General features: G+C 41.9%; 1 protein-coding gene across 1 annotated transcript in view; it reads right to left on the reverse strand.

The window, feature by feature from the left end:
- Positions 1–6,543, reverse strand: part of LOC146798102 (cytochrome P450 2G1-like) — a 610,713-nt gene extending 604,170 nt beyond the window's left edge. Inside the window, exon 1 of the mRNA XM_085625317.1 lies at positions 6,031–6,543. Coding sequence (XP_085481443.1) covers positions 6,031–6,210 — 180 coding nt within the window. The 5' untranslated portion in view covers positions 6,211–6,543. The remainder of the gene's footprint in view (positions 1–6,030) is intronic.
- Positions 6,544–20,297: the final 13,754 nt, after the last annotated feature.

A 20,297-nucleotide genomic window follows, 5' to 3' on the forward strand; every position in this document is an offset into this window, starting at 1 on the left:
CTCAGTGCATCAGGAAGGGTTTTCAGTAGCAATGTGGAAAATAAGTTTTGTCAATCTGGAATGCCTACAGCTGTATCTGCTATTCTTTTAACACCAAGGTAATAATATTCATAAAAAGTGTCTCCATTGCTACATGATTTATCATTTAAATATTAGCTTTGAAATTTTTGGGAAATGCAATCATTTTCCTCCAAATATCTTATGAGATCTGATAATGCACACGTTTTCTGCTTGAATACACACTTTTCAATGTTGTTATAAATATATTCAGCCAAGTAAAAGCTTTTTTTCTCAAACATCACCTTATGAGTTCTGAAAAATACATGTTTTTAAATTTTGACATGCGTTTATGAATGTAGCCAAATAAAAGCTTCTAATTTAGTAGGCTGAGTAGCACACAGGAGAGCTGTTCACAGGTAACTGGAGAGCTGCCAGTAGCTCACAGGCTACTCGTTGTGGAAGCCTGCTTTAGCACATCAAACTGTTCTATGATGACAAAAACAGACACTTTTATCCAGAGCAAAAATTGCAATTGGGAGCGCTACCAAAATATTTAATGGAGCGTTATATTAATATCCATTTTAAAAACAAAAAGGCAGTTCAAACATAACAAAGTCTATCCAGATGGGTTAAGAAATTCTACCATTCAACCATAAACACATGAGAAGACGTAGGGGTGAGTCTTCTAAAACATTTTATTCTTCACAAAATAGAAAAATCCAGCACAGCCAAAGCATTTTGCCCTTCAACAAGGACTTCATCAGGGAGCACATATATCTTGAACATTAATATTGTTAAGGATTTTGGAGTTCATACAACAGCCAAAGTGATTTTTACGTTAGATAAAGTTATTTGAGCAATTTCAAAGAGCAGGAGAGGAAAAGCTACGGGCCCTGATGGAGTGCCCATTTATCTCTTTAATGTGAACATAGATTTATGAGGCCCTCTTCTTACCAATGTAAGCTGTTAAGCATGTAAAGTCTGGAAAATTTGACACTTGGTAACATTCCCTTATTGTACCAATTTTTAAAAGGGGAAATCTTTGGGGCCCAGAATTTGACCACCCAATTTTATTACTGGACGCCCTTTTCAAGGTGACTCGGAGGATATTGCTATCTAAATTGGAATTTTGCACTCAGAAATACACTATATTATCAGACATTCAATATGGTTTTCACGGAGGAATCAAATGTTTGATTCTAAGCCTTTTGATCAGTAAATATATTGTGGCCAAAAAGGGGCTCTTGATATGGCCTTCATGGATTTGTTAAGCACTTTTGATTCAGCAACGGCCCGTATAGGGCGTGTTACCGGGGCGGTGACGTGGGGCAGAGGAGGGGCAGGGTGGGGGGTTGCAAAATGCGGCATACGGACGATTGCAGGTAAGTTACGAAAAAAAAAAAAAACGAATTTCGTTGCGCGCGCAGCATCGCCAAATGCGATGCAGCACGTGTAACAAAATTTGTTTTCTTCATTTTTTTCGTAACTTACCTGCAATCGGCTGTATGCCGCATTTTGCAACCCCCCACCCTGCCCCTCCTCTGCCCCACGTCACCGCCCCGGTAACACGCCCTATACGGGCCGTCGCTGTTTTGATTGTGTAAATCACGCAAAACTTAGGTGCTTGATGGAGGAGAATTTCCAATTGTTATCCTCCTCAGGCAAATCAGCACAGTTTTCCCAGCAAAGGACAGGTATGGGATTCATGGAGAATATTCTGAGGCCATTTGTATTGCAAGGGGGTTAGGCAAGGCTGTAAGCTTGCACCTTTCTCTGCACACTACATATTAACAATTTAAAGAGGGTCTTGATGGACAGGTGCAAGGACATGCCCAAGATAGGATGCAGCCCTGTCCCAACACTCTAATACGCTGATGATGCTGTATTAATGGCACATGCACCAAAGGTTTTACAGTTATTGATTAACCCCTTTATTGACTTTATAGAATAGCTTGACATTAAAGTCAAGCTTAGTATATCTTTTATTATGAACTGTGGGCCACTCAGAGCAAACATCGCCACTTCATAATCAACATTTAATTTAGGTTGGCTCCATTCAGCTGCAACTCTTCCACTAAGGCAGAGAAGCGTAGCCCCACTGCTCTATGAGTAGTGCAAAGGAAAAATAAAATTATAATAACAGAATGTTATTATCATTTAATTTTTAGTATAATGGAGCCAGGTTAGGGCGGGCTGGACTAGCATCATAGGGAGGAGTGGATGGTGCACCATAAGTGCGAATGATAGTTTGGCCGGCATTCTTGGGCTGGACAAACTGTCAGGCGCACTTAGCATGTTCTCCACCCAGCTGTACTGCACATCCCGAGTGGAGAACCTGCCGGTCTGAGGGCCAAACCAGGGCGCTAAGACCTATCACGACGCTGCTGTCATACTCGTGAAAGTAGCATCATGATTTGCTAGGGGATTCTGGGAGCCTGGGTGCTGCCGGGAGCCAGTAAAACAGCAAGGATGGAGGTGAGGCGGCGGCTGGCAACCAGTGACCAGCAGGTTCGTCTTCTTTTTTTTTTAACCCCACTGCTCCGCGACCATTCCCTACCAGCCGCCACTGGCTCCATTTCCTACTTGGAGGTCCAATTTGATTGACAGGGTATATGGAAGCCATTAATGATGGCTAGGAAACATCAATTTGACAAAGCCAATCACCACATTAATTAGATTATTCGCTAAACTTAGAATGAAACCCATAAAAGAAAATGGCAAAATGTACCAGGCTAAGTATATGTCAGTGGTTATTTACAGGGCTGGAGTCTGGGGTTATACGGGTTCAACTAATCTACAGGTTTCTGAAAATTCCTGCCTAAGAAGATTGCAGGCAATTTCCATATGGCTTCTCCACTTATGCTTGCTAAAGAGAGTTGGGCATCAGCCATTTCGAAGATCTAATTCTGCTCCACGCTCTCCTTCTGTGGCATAGAATTTGGAAAGCACTATTCCTACACAGGCTGTAGCGTTAGATTTAATAAGGAGCAGCACAAGTCGAATGTTATCACACATTCCGTCTTTCTAATTAAGGATGGTTTAAAATCATAATTGGAGATGGTTACAAACATACAGCATAAACGTGTTCTAACATGACTTAGATTTCTTATGAGTCATCTTCTTGTACTGTACTGTAGACAAAACGCCTGGCCTAGAGTTTTAATAAACTGGCCCATCCCTTGCTCGTAGTCAGTGTAGCCTTTCTTCCTTTCCCTCCTTCTCAATCTATCTATGCTCTCTCCTCGCTCTCACATCTCCACTCTGTTGGTCTCTCCCACCCCACCTTTCTCACTGCCTCTCTTTTCTGCTCTAGTTACTTCTGCCTTTTATTTCAGCCTCTTTCTCTTTCTCTCCGTTTGTCTCTCTCTGAGCCTATCTCCTCCCTTGCCACCTTTTCCCTCACCTTTCACTTGTGTCCTCGCTGCCTCTGTCTTCCTCTTGTTGCTGTCTCTCTGTCTCCATTCATCGTTGTGAGAGTCCGATTGACTAAAGGCGACATATAGTCATAACATAAAATACTATAAAGAAATAAAGAAGTAGTCCCAGGACTCATGAAGTGTTCAGAGCCCTCAGTCGCCCCAAATAAGAGAGTACTCGTTTATTCCATAAACTGAGGCCCATCCCTATTTTACAAAGTTATTAACACTACCCATGGCTCTTCATAGAACATAGATGATTAGAAGTGGGGGAGGGAGTGAAATGAAATGAGTTCTCTCCTTCCTTACCAGACACCTATCAAAGGGCCTGTCTCAGTCTGAAAATTATCTGAGATACATGGACAGACCACGGCAAGACACTGGTGTCAGTGAGGAAGACGTCTTACCTGAGGAGCTTCTGCCTTCAGAGAGACTGTGTGAGGAGCTTATGGTACATTAAAAGGTGGTTGCAGGGTCTTGAGGCACATAAACAGTGTGAATAGCTGATGGCACATAACATGAGGAGCTTGAGGCACATAAACAGCGTGAAGAGCTGATAGCACATAACATGAGGAGCTTGAGGCACATAAACAGTGTGAAGAGCGTATGGCACATAACATGAGGAGCTTGAGGCACATAAACAGCGCGAAGAGCTGATGGCACATAACATGAGGAGTTTGAAGCACAGAAGTAGACCATATGAAGATCTTGGCCCACAGTGTGAACAGCAAAAGGCACATATATAGACCATGAGTGAGAGGAGCGCAAATTAATGTAATGCTCAATGTTAAACAGAGATATTTCAGATATAAGGAGGGGGAAAAGGGGAAATTATGCAAATGATGAGTAAGCACAGAAAATAAATACAAACTGGCTAAATATGACTGATCAATGGCATCACATGCAACTTGCATGCAAAAAGGAATCCAGACCTGATTGAGATATTCACCAAGGTTAGTCATAGTATGTAAAACTGCATGAATTTTATTTAGTGCTGTATTTTCCATTCCCATGACCCCCTGGAGCTCTGTGTGTTTCCGACACGCATCTGTTTGCAGCTTGGGAGTAATGCTGACACAGGTGAAGTCTGTAGGGGCTTTGCTTCTTGTGAGCTGCTACCAAACCCATGTCAGTGAGACTACCAGGATATGCGAGGGAGGACAGAGAGTGACTGTCGGGCCAGAAGCAAGAAAACAACATTGGGCTACGGATGACCATGAACTATTATTCTCATTGGAGAAGACTTTGTCAACATCAAAGTATAGAAGAAGGAATTGCTGCCTTTAAGGGGTGCAGCTATCATTACAATGGCAAGTAAAATGGTACCCCAATTGTTGCTGCTTTTTCCTTTCCAGTGTGAATTTTTTGCTTGAATTAGGGCTCATGGCACAATTGTTACACCACTGTTGCCTGCCAAGATATTTTTCCTTCATTCGGTGCACTTTTTTCTGGATACATTCTGCAGTAACAGGGAAATTTAACAGAAATATTGAAATCCTGATTGAGGCCAAAACTTCAATTTCCATCAAAATTCTCTGGATTCTTGGTAATCTCACAAGGAGTGCATTTGTCACATGTCCTTAAAGTGGATCGCTGCCGTGGCTGCGGTGTGATCAACTCTTTCCAAAAGAAACATAAACTTTAAAAAACCCTAGGAGACTCGCTGTGTGTCTGGGAATTCTTGACATTTCTTGCTTGCAGCACCCCAAAATAATAAAATGCCTGTGTGACAATCTGTCTACCCAATCAACTTTGCATGTAATTTGTTTCTGTAAATTTTATTCGATGGAAAGATCTAGATGGATTAAGCCATTTTTAAAAAACATGGTTCATGGAGACACTGCCGGCCCGCTTTATTGTTCTTAGTATCCTTACAGGATGAATACTGTGTGTCAATAATGCTGGGCTTTTTAAAAAGTATTTTAAGAAAAAGGAAAAGTTTAATCAATTTTTAGGTAATTTATCTTGTCCTGCTTAACAATATTTTTATTGTGGTCTACTTTTTGTCTATGTATGAACATGTTACTTTTATGATTTCATGAATCTTGAACTCGAATAAAGTATTATTATTATTATTATTATTAATAAAACAATAGCATTTAATAAGAGCTTCTTTCAATAATATGAAATTGCATAGCTTGTGGGCAGCCTCGACCCATTTCACACAAATACATTTTCAAGTCACTCCTATCTGCTCAAACAAAATAGTTCCTCATTCTTTAATTTCATTAATTGGATCACGCTTTTCAATTGAAAATGCGCTAATAGTGCTAGCCATAATTCGTTTTTACCTGATGAAAAAACGTATACTAGAATAGTAAAATATATTTGCTTGATTCCTTCGTCCAGGAACAGCACTACTTCAAACCAGTTTGCCCTATTTCATAAAATATTTGTTATTAATGGAAAAAAACAACTGTGGAAAAATACAGTAAAACATTGTAAAGCACGACTGATAAATAACATTGAATGTTCCTTTCATAATAAGAAATTAAGAAAACATATTTTCATCGAACGTTATTTAATTTCTCAAATGTTTCTAAAATGTTCTAAGTGCATATACTTTCTGGAAGAAAGGCTGCCTTGAAACGCACTCACTCTCTCACTCCCTCACCTTCATCAGAGAGCTCACAATTTCACCGCTCTTCATCTGAAGCAAGTTGCCAATCAAAGGGAGAGGAGTGGGTCCGGGGGGCAAGTTGCTTCTTTTATACATTTTACTCCATGATGAAATGAGGAGCAGTGCTGAGATCCATAGGAGCAGGGCAAGCGTCACTGCTGTGGCAAAATCCATCCTGGGAAAGCACAGCGTCCGCCTTCTCGGTGCTCACTCACACTTACTCTGTCTTTGGAATCTTAGCTCGGCTTCGCTTGTCCAGGTGTATCTGCTCAACTGTTTGTTTACACTGCCGATTGAATAGGGAGCCACGCAGCGGTGGAAACCTGGCCTAGCACCCGAATGAAGAAAATAATTTACACCAACAGTCGCACACTAGAACCCTCTTTCTCCCCTTCACTTAATTCAAATGGGAAAAACATTTAATTTTCAATTTATGAACACATATAGAAAATATTCTCAATTACTAAAATAAACTTGCTATATTCCCGTAGCCTTCCGATGTGCTGTTCGGACATGCCTTGGGAATGTCAAGAATGAAAAAAGGGAGGGGATGTTGGCTGACGGCGAGACTGCCGAACTCGGTGCTGGCATGGAAAACAAGGGGCTTATTTACAAGCCCCTTGCGCCAACAATACGTCATTTTTTGCCATATTAAAAGTGACGCAAGGGGCTTGTAAATAAGCCCCCAAGGTTCGAGCAGGGTCGCGTCCTCATCCCGTGAATCTGGGCAAATCACTTAATCTCCCCGTGCCTACCAAAAAAATAAAAATAAAAACATGAATGTGTCCTTGTGTAACGTAACCGGTGCTCATGAAAAGCGCTCCAATACCTTCGGTCGAATTTCGCGCTATATAAATCTGCAAAAAAAAAAGAATGCTAGTATTAAAATCAAGATAATGGGCCCGATTCACAAAGTTCTAACATTACGACTTTCAGTATTCACAAAGGAAATTTACTACTCGTAAATGCCCTTTTTGAATACCAAATGTAAATACCAAAAGTTGAACGTTACGACTTTTGGTATTCACAAAGGGCATTTACGAGTAGTAAATGCCCTTTGTGAATAACTAGGGGGCATATCATCAAGGCCATGCGATAATTATCGCTCAGCGCTCTTAGCACGAGGATAATTATCGCCGGCCAACTCTGAATTTTATAGCGGAGATAGCGTGCTATCAGCAACGCTTATCTCCAAAGCGATAAAATTCAGAGCGCAAGCTGCCAATTGTGCGATTATCGCTGGAAATACAGCGATAATCGCACAAGGTATGGCGAAAGTTTGCTGATAGGGCAAGGCATACTTAGCCATGATATGCATCTAACATAGGATATCATGGCTAAGTCAGTTTTGAAGCAGGCGTAAGGAAAGTAGTGATAACAGAGGTTATCGCGCTCTGCTTGTCGCTCTGCAGGTTAGCGTGCCCATTGATAATTGGAGAAATGTCAGTTATGTCAGGGCAGGAACGCCCACTTTGCATCTCATTAGAGATGCAAAGATGGGCGTTGGTGGAAAGGGCGATAATGCAAGGATTCACGCGATAGCGTGACCTTGCTGATTAGGCGATAAAATTATCGCCGCTTTCTGTCCAAAAACGGACGCTAAGGCGGCGATAATTTTATCTCCGGTGCTTGATGATATGCCCCGACATTCGTAAAGTTAGACTTTCGTCTCATTTTGCTTTTGTGAATCGGGCTCAATGTGCCTTACGAGGGGCACAACATGTTGTGTTTACAGAAAGACGAAAAGTGTGCCGAACTACAGGGAGTGGGGAAACAAGGAACAGCTGTGAGCAGCTGTCAGTGATCAACACATAGCAGAAAGGCCTTATCTGATGGCCTCCCGACCTTAAACCGAGCGGCGCTCAAGATGTAAGATTAGACGATAACCCTTCAGAAAGGTGACGGGACAGAATCTTCACACGCATTCTATGAACAAGTTGAACTATTGAGGAAGGAGCCCAGTGGCGATGAAGAAGTAGAAACTGAAAAGCATTTACCACAGTATACGCACCAGAGAATGCTTTCTCACATGTTATATAACACCAACATCCATACATGATGGGACTCTTAAATTACACTTATGTGTTGGAAAACTTTTATTCCGGTTTTAAACAAATGTTGGTGGACTTCTAGACCATGAGGCTGAAGTGCTCCTAAAGTGGAACTTGGCTGCCAGCACATTTTAAATGGAATCACCTTTGTTCTGCTATATGCAGCAAAGGGTTAGCTGCAGGGCCTGGCTACTAGCCAGACTCTGCTGCACCCTCCCCGGCAGTGGATGCCCAACTCCCTCGATGCAAGACTGCAGGCTCTGCCTTCAACTCCCCATGGGTGGCCGACCCGCATTTTCTTTTTCTTTTTGCAATGCTCACCTGTTCTCCTTCTTACCCGCCTTGCAAGCTTCCACCCAATGGTACTGAGGTACCATGCACGCATACATGAGGAACCTGGCATGGTACCGCGGATCCATGGAGTTGAAGCTTGTGCAGAGCATCCTGTGGGAATTCCACAATACTCAGAGTCCAAGTTTTTGGCTTTTTATTTGAACCTTGGGGCGGACCTTATGAGCCTCCGCCACAGGTGCCTGGGGGTTCAGGGTGTCTCTACTCTGCCCTTTTATGCCCTTTTCTGAAAAAGATTTTATGCAACAAGGACTGAGTTCAGTAATGGTGCCTGCAACATTTTATTAATTGATGCGGTCTGCCAATCATATAATTTAATTGTTAAGAAAATTCAAGAAAATGGCTCGGTACAGTACCGTGGTACTGAAATGACTGATGGAGAAACAGCTTCCTCGACCAATCAGAGGGCCCAACTTTCTGTACCAGGGGACTAACCATCCAGACATACCTAACTTTTTAACCCCTTCCAGTCTACATTGTTTAGCCATTTTCGAGAAATGTAAGTTTAAAAAGTGGTCAGGCAGTGTAGAAAACATAGCTAACCTTTTCTACAGTGCTAAACCTAATGCACTTGCCACATAGTTTTGTATACAATTACCCAAATACTTCTTTATATGTATCCATAAATGAGTGCATATACATTTATTATGATTCAGATTTTAAGTGGGGAGTGCTTGTGGTCCAGAGAGACTTATGAGGCTTGTCAGGAAGGGTATCAGGAGGTCTGGGAGTGGCCATCAACTGAGTCATACTGCCAGGTATTGGATGTATGTACCACAGTGAGTAGAATTGTCCTAGGAAGTCAGGACAGGCATTGTGGAGCCAGGTATGCTTAGCATTAGGTTTATGGGTAGGAAGTGAGGAGGATAGATCTTAAGGGTCTTGGGGAGAGGAGTTGACCTCGAATCTGGGGAACCGGGTTCGAGTCTCTGCAATGACGATGAACATCCTGTGATTCTGGGCAAATCACTTAATCTCCCTGTGCCTAACAAAAATGAATGTGTCCTCATGTAAAGCAACTGTTTCTATGTAAAGTGCTTTGATTCCCATTACCGGGTCAAGTTCGCGCTATATAAAACTCTGTAAAAAAAAAAGGGTGGTGAGAACTGCCATAGCTCTTCAGTAGCTACACAGTTTCTATCTCTGTGAGATGCAGTGCAATATTGATTACTGGCTCTGCCGTGGAGGGGAGCGCACCGTCTCCCTGCAGCTCCCCGGTCCGGAGTTCATCTCGCTGCACAAGTGAAATCCGAGTGGGAGTGTTTGGTGCAAACGGACTTGTGCATTTGAGGACTGCGAGGCCCAGCAGCCCTCCACCTTCCTGCTGCCGCCTCTTCCTCCGGACCCGCCCCTGGTTAGCACTTTAATCCTCGCGGCACCCGCTTCGCGGGAGCCGCTCGAGTGGGAGTGTTTGGTGCAAACAGACTTGTGCATTCGAGGACTGCGAGGCCCAGCAGCCCTCCACCTTCCTGCTGCCGCCTCTTCCTCCGGACCCGCCCCTGGTTAGCACTTTAATCCTCGCGGCCCCCGCTTCGCGGGAGCCGTTTGAGTGGGAGTGTTTGGTGCAAACAGACTTGTGCATTCGAGGACTGCGAGGCCCAGCAGCCCTCCACCTTCCTGCTGCCGCCTCTTCCTCCGGACCCGCCCCTGGTTAGCACTTTAATCCTCGCGGCCCCCGCTTCGCGGGAGCCGCTCGATTGGGAGTGTTTGGTGCAAACAGACTTGTGCATTCGAGGACTGCGAGGCCCAGCAGCCCTCCACCTTCCTGCTGCCGCCTCTTCCTCCGGACCCGCCCCTGGTTAGCACTTTAATCCTCGCGGCCCCCTCTTCGCGGGAGCCGCTCGAGTGGGAGTGTTTGGTGCAAACAGACTTGTGCATTCAAGGACTGCGAGGCCCAGCAGCCCTCCACCTTCCTGCTGCCGCCTCTTCCTCCGGACCCACCCCTATTGCATCCTTATAATCCCGTTCACGCACTTCCGCAGCGTGGAACGCAGCGCGGGCGAAGCCCGGGCCAAGGGCGGGCCCGTTTTAGCTCGTTCGAGACCGGATGAGACCGGACCGGGCCACCCCTATTGAGTTTGTCGTATGATTCGTCCCTGTTGCTGCTTTCTGTAACTGTACTTTTCTTTTTTTTGACTGTTTTCATCTCCAGTTCATTGCTAGAATGTCAGCCAGGGAAACTCGTAGCAAATGTACCCTGCCCAGCGCTTCCGTTTCTGGCACGTTAGATTCTTTTATAATAAGAGCTAACTCTTTGTTGTCTAACGAGATAACTATCCTCGAGAAACGCCTTTCAACGGGCATAGAAAACGCTAAAAGATCTTCTTTGGGTCACATTGCTAACGCAAGAACGCCTGTTAACGAATCCAGACCCCGTAAGCATATTTCTCCTACTGCTAACCCCCAGGCCAATTCTCTCCCAGATAATGAGTCCTTTCCTGATTCTATCCTTTCTGTGACATCTCCCGCAAATGGCCCAATCCCTACTTCTGTCCCAAGTCATCATTCTAAGGCTGGCCAGAAGCGCCCTAGAGACGCTAGGGAGGGGGCAATCCAAAAGAGGAAAAAGGGCCCTCCACCAAAGAGGAACAGAGTCCATAGGGCACCTGTCTTCACTACACACTCAGTTTCTCCTTGTAAGACCAGTGTAAACCCGATGGGGTCTCATGTTGCTGTTAACGAACCTGAGTCTATATTGGCTATTCATTCTGATCAGGTATCCCCTGTGCAATATTCTAATAGCACAACTAATACTGTTAATATGGGCACAATGACGGATTTTCAAGTCCAGGACATAGAGGCCCTCTTTAAATCTGCATTGAATCCCCTCTGTACTAAAATTGATCTCTTACAAGATCGATTGGCAAATTTGGAAAGGGCTATTGAGTTGAATTTTCGCCCTACTCAATCTTTAGCGGGAAGGGGTCAGTTAAATATTGCTCTAAATAATGAACGACACGATACCAGTTCCTTACCATCTTTACAAGTCCCTGAACTTTCTCTTCCTCATCACCAGGCATCCACTCTTTCAACTAACCCTCCTATTTCTACCTCCTCTTCAGGGGCAATGCCTAATACACCTACTAGGGTAGAGAGAGAACAGCACCCGGATACGAACATAGTCCTTCAACCCACGGGAGAATTCCAAATCTTAAGTCTTCCCCCGGAGGCAGCACCCTTGGTTGTTGTCCTCGCAGGAGTTCCCAAACTTCCAGAGGGCGCAAAGGAATCTTTCGTATCACTTAAGAATAAAGTGGTATGTTGGCTTACAAAACATAGACCACTCCCACCAAAATATAGGGGTAAAATTCTTATGGTCCGAAGGGTTCAGTGGGTGGGACCAACAAAGAAAGGTATTAATGGGGACTGTGTGGTTATAAATATGAGGGACAGGGGTGCTGTTTCTTTTATATTAAATTCCCCTCATAGGGAACTACCAGCCACTATTAGGATTTTCCCACTAGCTTTCTTTTATCCTCCTAATGTAAGAAATATGGATTTAGATTCTCATCAAGGCTGGACACGGGTTGGACGAAGAGGTTTTGCTACTAACAACCCAATTAACAATGACTTCGGGGGTACTTTATCGTATTTTGGGGACTGTAACCGGTTCAGATGTCTAAGTGAGATTGACTAACTAAAACCTACGGACTCTCACACTGACTTACTTGTAGATAATAGTCAAATTTCATTATTTAAATCAAACCATAGTAATACACTATCCCCATGCGTAACCAGACTGGGACTGGCTAAAACCTTTTTGCCAATCCCAGTAAGCATTAACCAGCATCTAATCCCACCAAAAAGAAACAACTAATAGGCCCCAATGGTTGAGTTGTTTACAATTCCAATCAACAATTCTCTCCATGTGAACTCTTTACCAGTCTCTATCATCGGAGAAAATTTGATTGATCAGTGCGTTATTGATCATGCAACTCGAGGCGATGTCCAAACGGTCATTTCAGATTCATTATCCATCCCTCTGAAATTAAGGATATTATCTTGGAATGTAGCGGGTTTGCCCAACAAATTGGGCTGCTCGGACTGGGGCAACTTTGTTGACTCCATGGACATCTGCCTCTTCCAAGAAACATGGGCAAGGGAATTATATTCCCGTAGCGGCTTTGCCTCCTTCTCAGTTCCAGCACAGTGGCACGGACGGGGCAGACCATCGGGGGGACTGACTATCTGGGTTCGTACGCACCTCGGATGCATTGCAACCGAGGTGAATACAGAATCTCCAGATATTCAGTGTGTGATCTTGACCTGGCCGAAAGACGTTACCCTTACTTTGGTTAACGTTTACTCGAGACCAGTGAATCCGACCGCGAAGTCAAAAACTATTGCCCAGCTTTTGTCTTGGCTGAATACTCTCTCCGAGTGTTCTAACCTGTTAATAGGAGGCGACTTTAACTGACACTTTGAGCCGCTTCCGGGAATAATAGACGGTGACATCCAAGAGGAGGATGATTATTGGAAAATACCTCCTATAATGGGCAAGCCTCCGAGGGCTTGGTCTCCGTTAGTACTCCAGATTACGGCCCTAACATTGCAACTTTCTCTCAGGGCTTGTAATGGACGTTCTAATTCTGATGCCCCAGCTAAGTGTACTTTTAATAAGCCCGGCCAAGAATCCTTTTTGGATTATATATTTGTTGAGACACGCTCCTGGGACAAGGTACTTGATTTTAAGGTCCTTCATAGGACCGATAGTGACCATAACCCCTTGTTTTTATGGTTCTCCTTACAGGAGGTTTTCACAACCCTTGATAACGGAAATGATTTGAATACTTCTGATACAGGCCTTATCCTATCTAGTAACAGAAGAAGGGTGAGATGGGAGAAATTGTCTAACATCCCTGGTGCAATTCAGGATTTGTACTCAAAGGTAATTCCGTTATTGGAAGCAGTAGGACACCTTCCTCTCCAATATCCCACCAAGGATACACTCAAAAAATTTGAGAATTTGAACCTTGAGTTAAACACCATACTAGCTAGCGTGTTCAATCCTGTAACAACTAAGGAAAGTAAAAGCTCTGCTCCACCAAAGTGGTATAACGCACAATGCAGGCAGGCAAAGATCCAACTCCTGACTGCACTGAAATCCACCAAGAATAAATCGTTAATAAAGCAGAGACGTTGGGAATACAACACACTAATTGCACATGCTAAAGCAGATTGGGACACTGACAATTGGGTTAAACTAACGCAGGCACTTAAATGTAATGACCCGCGAACTTTTTGGCAAATTGTTAACATGGGTTCGTCCGCCCGTACACCAGCAGTTGTTTCCAACATAGCTGCAGGAGTCTGGGAGGCCTATTTTTCAGCGCTCTATGCTTGCGCTCCTCCCTCTGACGGTGTGAGTACAGAGGCTAGTTTAGAGTTGCCCGTTGCACCCCAGTTTTTGGAAGAGTTTGGGGTTCTTGAAGTTGTTGATATTTTGAACATTCTCCCCACTGGAAAAGCCCCGGGACTAGACAAGCTCCCTGGTGACCTTTTTAAAAACGAACCGTTAATATGGGCTCCCTACCTAACGGCACTATTTAATACCATTTTAAAGGGCATGGCAATTTCTACCACTTGGTTCGGAGCTGAGATAGTTCCCATTTTTAAAAAAGGCTCTCCTCTACTTCCAGTAAATTACAGGCCGATTAGTCTGATAGATGTACCTCAAAATTTTTTCGCCCGCTTGATCTTAAATCATCTCCAAGACTGGATGGAAGAGTGTTCCATCCTTAGTCCCTATCAAGCTGGTTTTCGGAAGAAGGTCTCTACGACAGATCAAATCTTTCGGCTTATGCTTTTACATTGGAAAACTGTACATGCTAAGCTGGGATCATTGTATACCGTCTTTGTCGACCTGCGGGCGGCTTTTGATCTTGTCCCAAGATCAAAGTTATGGACTGTCTTAGCTAACTTGGGTGTACCTGCCTCGTTGTTGAATATCTTAATTCGCTTACACCAAGCGAATTTTGCTCAAGTCAGGCATGGGAAGTTTGGAACACTTACTCCAAGATTTGCTGTAGAGAAAGGAGTCAGGCAAGGATGTGTCCTGGCCCCTACTTTATTTTGTCTCTACGTTAATGGAGCCTTCACCTACCTAGATAAGGTTATAGACAGCGATGCTCCTAAGTTAGCTAGCAGCAGGGTTCCGGCGATAATGTTCGCTGATGATACCCTCCTGCTTTCGAAATCCCCCTTTGGTTTACAGAGGATATTGGACGCGTTTGAAATATTTTGTTTGGATCATGGGCTGGAAATCAACACATTGAAAACTAAATTCATGATTTTCAACCCACCTTCTAAAACACGTTCAAACCCCTCTATAGGTGGTACAACTTTGGAGAGAGTTAATACCTTCGACTATCTCGGTCTCACTCTAAATGAAGGATTCTCTTGGGCCCTTCATCAAACCAAGGCCCGTTTAAAGCTAGTTCAGTCAATTGGTGGGATTATGAAGTTTTATAACTCTTCATCTGCAAAACCACTAGCGCCCCCACTCGAAATATATAAACTTCAAGCACGTGGTCGTATTTCTTACGGCGCTGAACTCTGGGGATCGAAATGTTGCCCAGAGATTGTACGTGCGGAATGCAAGTTTTTAAGACACCTTTTATTACTTCCTCAAAGCACTCCTTTACTTCCTTTAAGACTTGACTTAGGTGTACGTCCTATAGATGAAGTCCTCGGTCTGAAACCCTTGATCTTCTGGAGAAGGATGTGGACAACCCCGGAGTTACAGCCTTATAGGAATGAATTAGCGGAAATATTGAGTTTCCCGAGTGCAGGCAAATTTCCCTGGTTTCAGTATATTAGGACCCAATTTGATGCTCTTGGACTTTCTGATCTCTGGTCAACTCCAGCGACAGCCTGTTTCACTATTTCCGCAAAAAAATTGACTTTTATTTACTATGCGGCTAAATTAGCTAATGCTATTACAAAATCTCAATCTTCTACTTTAGCCAAAAACTTTTTAACCTCAAAAGATGATTTTCACTTTGAAGAGGCACTCAGTGAGATTAGACCCCATCTTAATAAGAAATTATTTATCCAGTGGAGATTTGGCACACTTCCTGTAAGAGCATACACAGCCAATTGGTCAGTCTCCACTCTGGAAAATTGTCCTAGCTGCGATGCTGCATCAGAGTCTGATTTACATATACTGTTTTTCTGTCCGGCCTATAAGAATAGCAGGAAATACTGGATTATACCTATTTGTAGGAATCTTGGATTCATACACTGTAGGGAAGCTTACAGAGTCCTTAAGACTGATTTATCTAGACAAATAGTGTTTGCAGTATCCTCATTTCTTGCATCAATGTGGAGGATAAGAAGACTAAATGTGCCCGCTATTTGATCCTATTTTGCTGGTCCTATGTTTAATATAATCTATGTGCTATCAGATATCTCTTATCTCCCATTTATGCTTTGGTAATGAAATATCCTTTGCATATGTTTGCCTTTTCATTGTAATATTTTACAATTCGTCTTTTACTGTTTTTGTTACATGTATGTGCTTTTATGACTATTGTGTCAAAATAAAGCTGATGATGATGATGATTACTGGCTTTGTGGATGGCTTAGATATGAAGATAGCAAGAATATATGAAGCCAGTGGAGGGTCAATAATATTTTGTAGTTAATAATTTGGAGTACAGGGTACTATTTTTGGGTTGGAGGTTAATAAAGGAAGTATCGGATTGGTTGCTCAAACAATAGATTTTTTTGCCTGTAGATTTTTTAAGGTGGTTTAATTTTATGGCAGATAGCACTACCAATCAGTGTCTTATTTGTCTTTCCTCCTTTCAGTACCAAATAAGAAGCAGAGGAGACCCTAGCAAGCAAGTTTACTTCTAAGGTCCAGGGAGATGTTGATGCCGCCACCATGGGAGGCACTTTTTGTGGTGCTTCTAACTCAATTTTGTTTATTTACTCTTCCTACATTTGACTAATCTTACCCAATATGCAGCATGGCTCTCTATATTTTCTATTGTTTTGCATGTTTCTTTTTTTCTTCTTTTTATGTCAAATTGTTTAAGAAACAAACAAGGAAAAAAGGAATTAAAAAAATACACATATATAAAGTATAGAAAATACATAAGTCAAAAGACTATACAGTCATGCAAGCGCTTATCTATCATAAATAATCAAATTATAAGCCATGAGATAAGTAATGAAGACAAATTATAACTCAAGATACATCATATTATTAAGTCGTAGTTGTGTCCGGCCAATAGTTTACTAAGACATCCTGCAAACGCCGCCCAATAATATAACTTAAAGTCCATAAGCTGTAACCCACCCTGATTATAAGGAAACTTAGTATGCCGTATTACGTGCCTTGCTGTCTATACCCCCAAATAAAGCTCCTGAGAGCCCCTTCGAGTTTCTTTAAACAAAGATTTGGAACCCGTAAAGGTATTGAATGAAAAATGTAAAAATGTGGGTAATATATTCATTTTAATGATGTTTCACCTGCCTACGATACTGATGGACAACTTATGCCAATTTCCAAAGCTTTGGACCACACACTGTAAAAGAGTCTCATAGTTTAAAGCAACAATCCTTTTGACCTGTGAAGATATCTGCACCCCAAGTATAAGACTAATGAGCAGAATCCAGGAACTAGTCTGGAAGATTGAAAATTAAGAAGAACTTGGGTTGTACTGTCATTTAGTTTGTATCCTGAGAAAGTACCAAATCTGTTAGCTTCATCTCTAATGTGATTATGTGTGGATACTGGGGCAGACGAATACACGGCCACATAAGCAGCATATGCAGTCATTTTCAGCTTGCATATTCCTACCCTAGCTGGCAAAATGTTAATATTGTAGCATAAAGGGTAAAAACGGCTCAATATATTAAGCAAATAAAAGAGGGGGCAGTGGGCACCCAGACGAGTTCCCCACTGTATCCGGAAAGGAGAAGATACCAGCCCCCCATATGTCAGCTGAGCCCAAGAATTGTTAGATAGAGCCTATACCCAATTACAGTGGTGAGCATTCAATTCATAGGCAGAGAGTGTGGGCCAGAGACAATCCCAGATTATGCGATCAAAAGCCTTTTCGGCGTCCAACAATATCATCCCCAAATTAATACACGGTTTCTTTGTCACATCAAAAGCCACAATTGCTGTGTTAACATGGGCCGACGTATCCCTACCCAGTATAAAGCTGTGCTGCGGTCTAGATACCAGTCCTGGCATAATGAGGAGCCAATTGCATGGCTAAGATCCGAGCAAAGATTTTGGCATGCGCATTTATAAGGAAGATAGGTCGATATGACCCACACTCCTCTGAAGCCTTTCCCTTTTTTAAGAAAAAGATGATATTTGTCATATTCAATGAGCTAGGGAGATCCCCGTTGTCCCCTTAAGATCGTCCGACGTCTCTTAGGAGTGGCACGATGTAATCCTTAAAATCTTTATAAAATTCTACAGGTATTGAATTGTCATCTGCTGCTTTGCCACTGGGAAATGAAGCCAAGGCCTCCAATATTTATTTGCTGGTGATTCCCTCTTGAAGGGTCTCTGCTTGTTCAGTACTAAGCCTTGGAATGGTGCACCCCGATAAGTATCGACTAAACACCATTTCATCAAACTCGCTAACTTGACTGTATAATTTCTGATAGAACCCAGCAAATTGTTCCAATATTGACTGCATCTGTGTGTGTAAAACTCTATCCTCACTTTTAATCACCTTAATCTGACTCCTTGCTCTTTTATCAGCCAGTTGGTGCGGCAAAACTTTCCCTATCTGCTCACCATATTATTACTGAAGGCAGCGATGTTTGTTGTAGCTAGCCGATAGCCTCTACCTTAGTATACTGCTGCATGTTTCTTAACATTTTCCTAATTTCCCGTTTATTTACTTTACAAGCAGTACTAGACCTAGGTGAAATTAAAATTATGGTGGTGTAATTCACATAATTTTCGGAATTCCGAGTTACGCTTCTTATGCAAAATTCCTGAAATTACACCATTATGTCACCTTGCATAAGTATGCATCACTCACTGTAAACATTTACTGCAAAAGTGTCATTTGATGTAAATTGAATGTACAAAAATAACAGAGCATGAATGTCTGTTGTTTGCGGTGCTTTTATGAAATGCATCCGCACATCAACTATTGACAGGAGGACTTATTTCATTCTAAAATAAAATGCAAAATGGCAGATATGCATTTCACATAATTGTGGGTAACATGGCATAATTGTTTGTAATTACACAAAAGAATATTACTTTAATTTCACACACTCCTAGTCCGAATACCTCAAACACTTACTTGCGTTTCCTTTTTTACTCCATTTTGTTTCTCCAGCATACTCCATCCTGTCTCCAGGATTTTACTCCTTTTCCTCACTTCTTTGTCTTTCTATAGGGAAAAACAGGGAAATGTCCCTTAAAACGTAGGCATTACATCGTAATACCTTTACAACGCATCTTTTACAATGCAGGTGACATTACAACGCATGCCATTACAACACATGTGCAATTACAACGTGTGCCATTACAACGCACTTTATGCTGAGTAATGGAGGTAAGTGAGGTAAGTTTTTATTTTATATTTTTTTTATATTTGGGTATTATACAAGTTTTAAAAATATTTTAATTCACTGTTATTAACTAATAATAAAAAAAAAGGTATGGCACTCATCCCCTGGGACGCAATGCTTAGGACACTGAGGTTTTGGGTGGGGGAGTGTATTAATACTCAGTCATTAATTTAAATTTTTGAGTATTAATTATTATTTAGTTTAGTTGTTTTTATTTTTATAAAATTAACATATATAAAAAAATTAATTAAAAGGGCTTATCACCTATCTTCTGGGACGGGATTCTTAGGAAACTTGGGTTTTGAGTTGGGGAGTGTAATAATACTCGGATATTAATTTTAATTTTTGAGAATGAATTAATATTTAGTTTACAAGTTTGTAGTTTTTAAAAAAAGATAAAGATAAAAAAAATTGAAAGGGATTGGCACCCATCCTGTGGGATGGGGTGAATGGGAACAGGGGTTTTGGTCGGGTGTAGTGTATTAATACTCAGAATTATTTTTAATACTTGAGTATTATTAAAAATGTAGTTAAGTTGTTATTAATTAAAAACAATATATGTATCTAAAATAGAAACTGTATTGTAACATATTCTTTTTATTTTTTGGTGAGCTTTCCCATGGTTTCCTGTTCAAATAAATGAGAGAAATTGTCCTTTTTTCCTTTTCACAAAAAGAGATGATGTTGCCACTTGTACATAAGTTTCGTCAGTGCGAGGATCATCGCGGTCAGGATCAGAAGCAAGGAAGAGCTGCATACAGGTAAGGCAAACATAAATTATTAAAAATAGATTTAGGGTGGCATAGTTTATTGTAAGGCGAGAGGAGGCAGGTTGTAAAAACTAGGGTAGTTGTATTTTTATATTTTTGTATGTTTTAACCCAAAACAAAATTCCTATGCAGGTAGCAGTTGTAGGAGCATGTCGGGTTGATAGCTTTCATAACACTTTTGGTTTAATAGTAATATTTAAAAAGAATGATTACCTTTTCTATTAAACTATAGTCTTGTGAAAGCAATAGTTTTTTAATATTTTTGATGCAACGGGTTTAGAAATTAAGGTATTGCGTCGCCACTGTTTTTCAGATAGATCAAAGGAACATGAACCCAGATTTCATGGATCACATGATGACTTTTTGGGACATTTTTAAAACATGGATATATTTTTTGGGAACTTCTGCTGGATTTCGATCAAGAGAGGATTGCATCAATGGATTTTTTGTAGCAAAGTTTTGAAAACAGTTTTTGTTTTTCATGTCCTTTTTGCTTGATTTCAATCGAAAGAGGATAGCAACAATGGATTTT

Source organism: Triturus cristatus, chromosome 9, assembly GCF_964204655.1.
Source record: "Triturus cristatus chromosome 9, aTriCri1.1, whole genome shotgun sequence".
In the NCBI taxonomy this organism is placed as follows: Eukaryota; Metazoa; Chordata; class Amphibia; order Caudata; family Salamandridae; genus Triturus; species Triturus cristatus.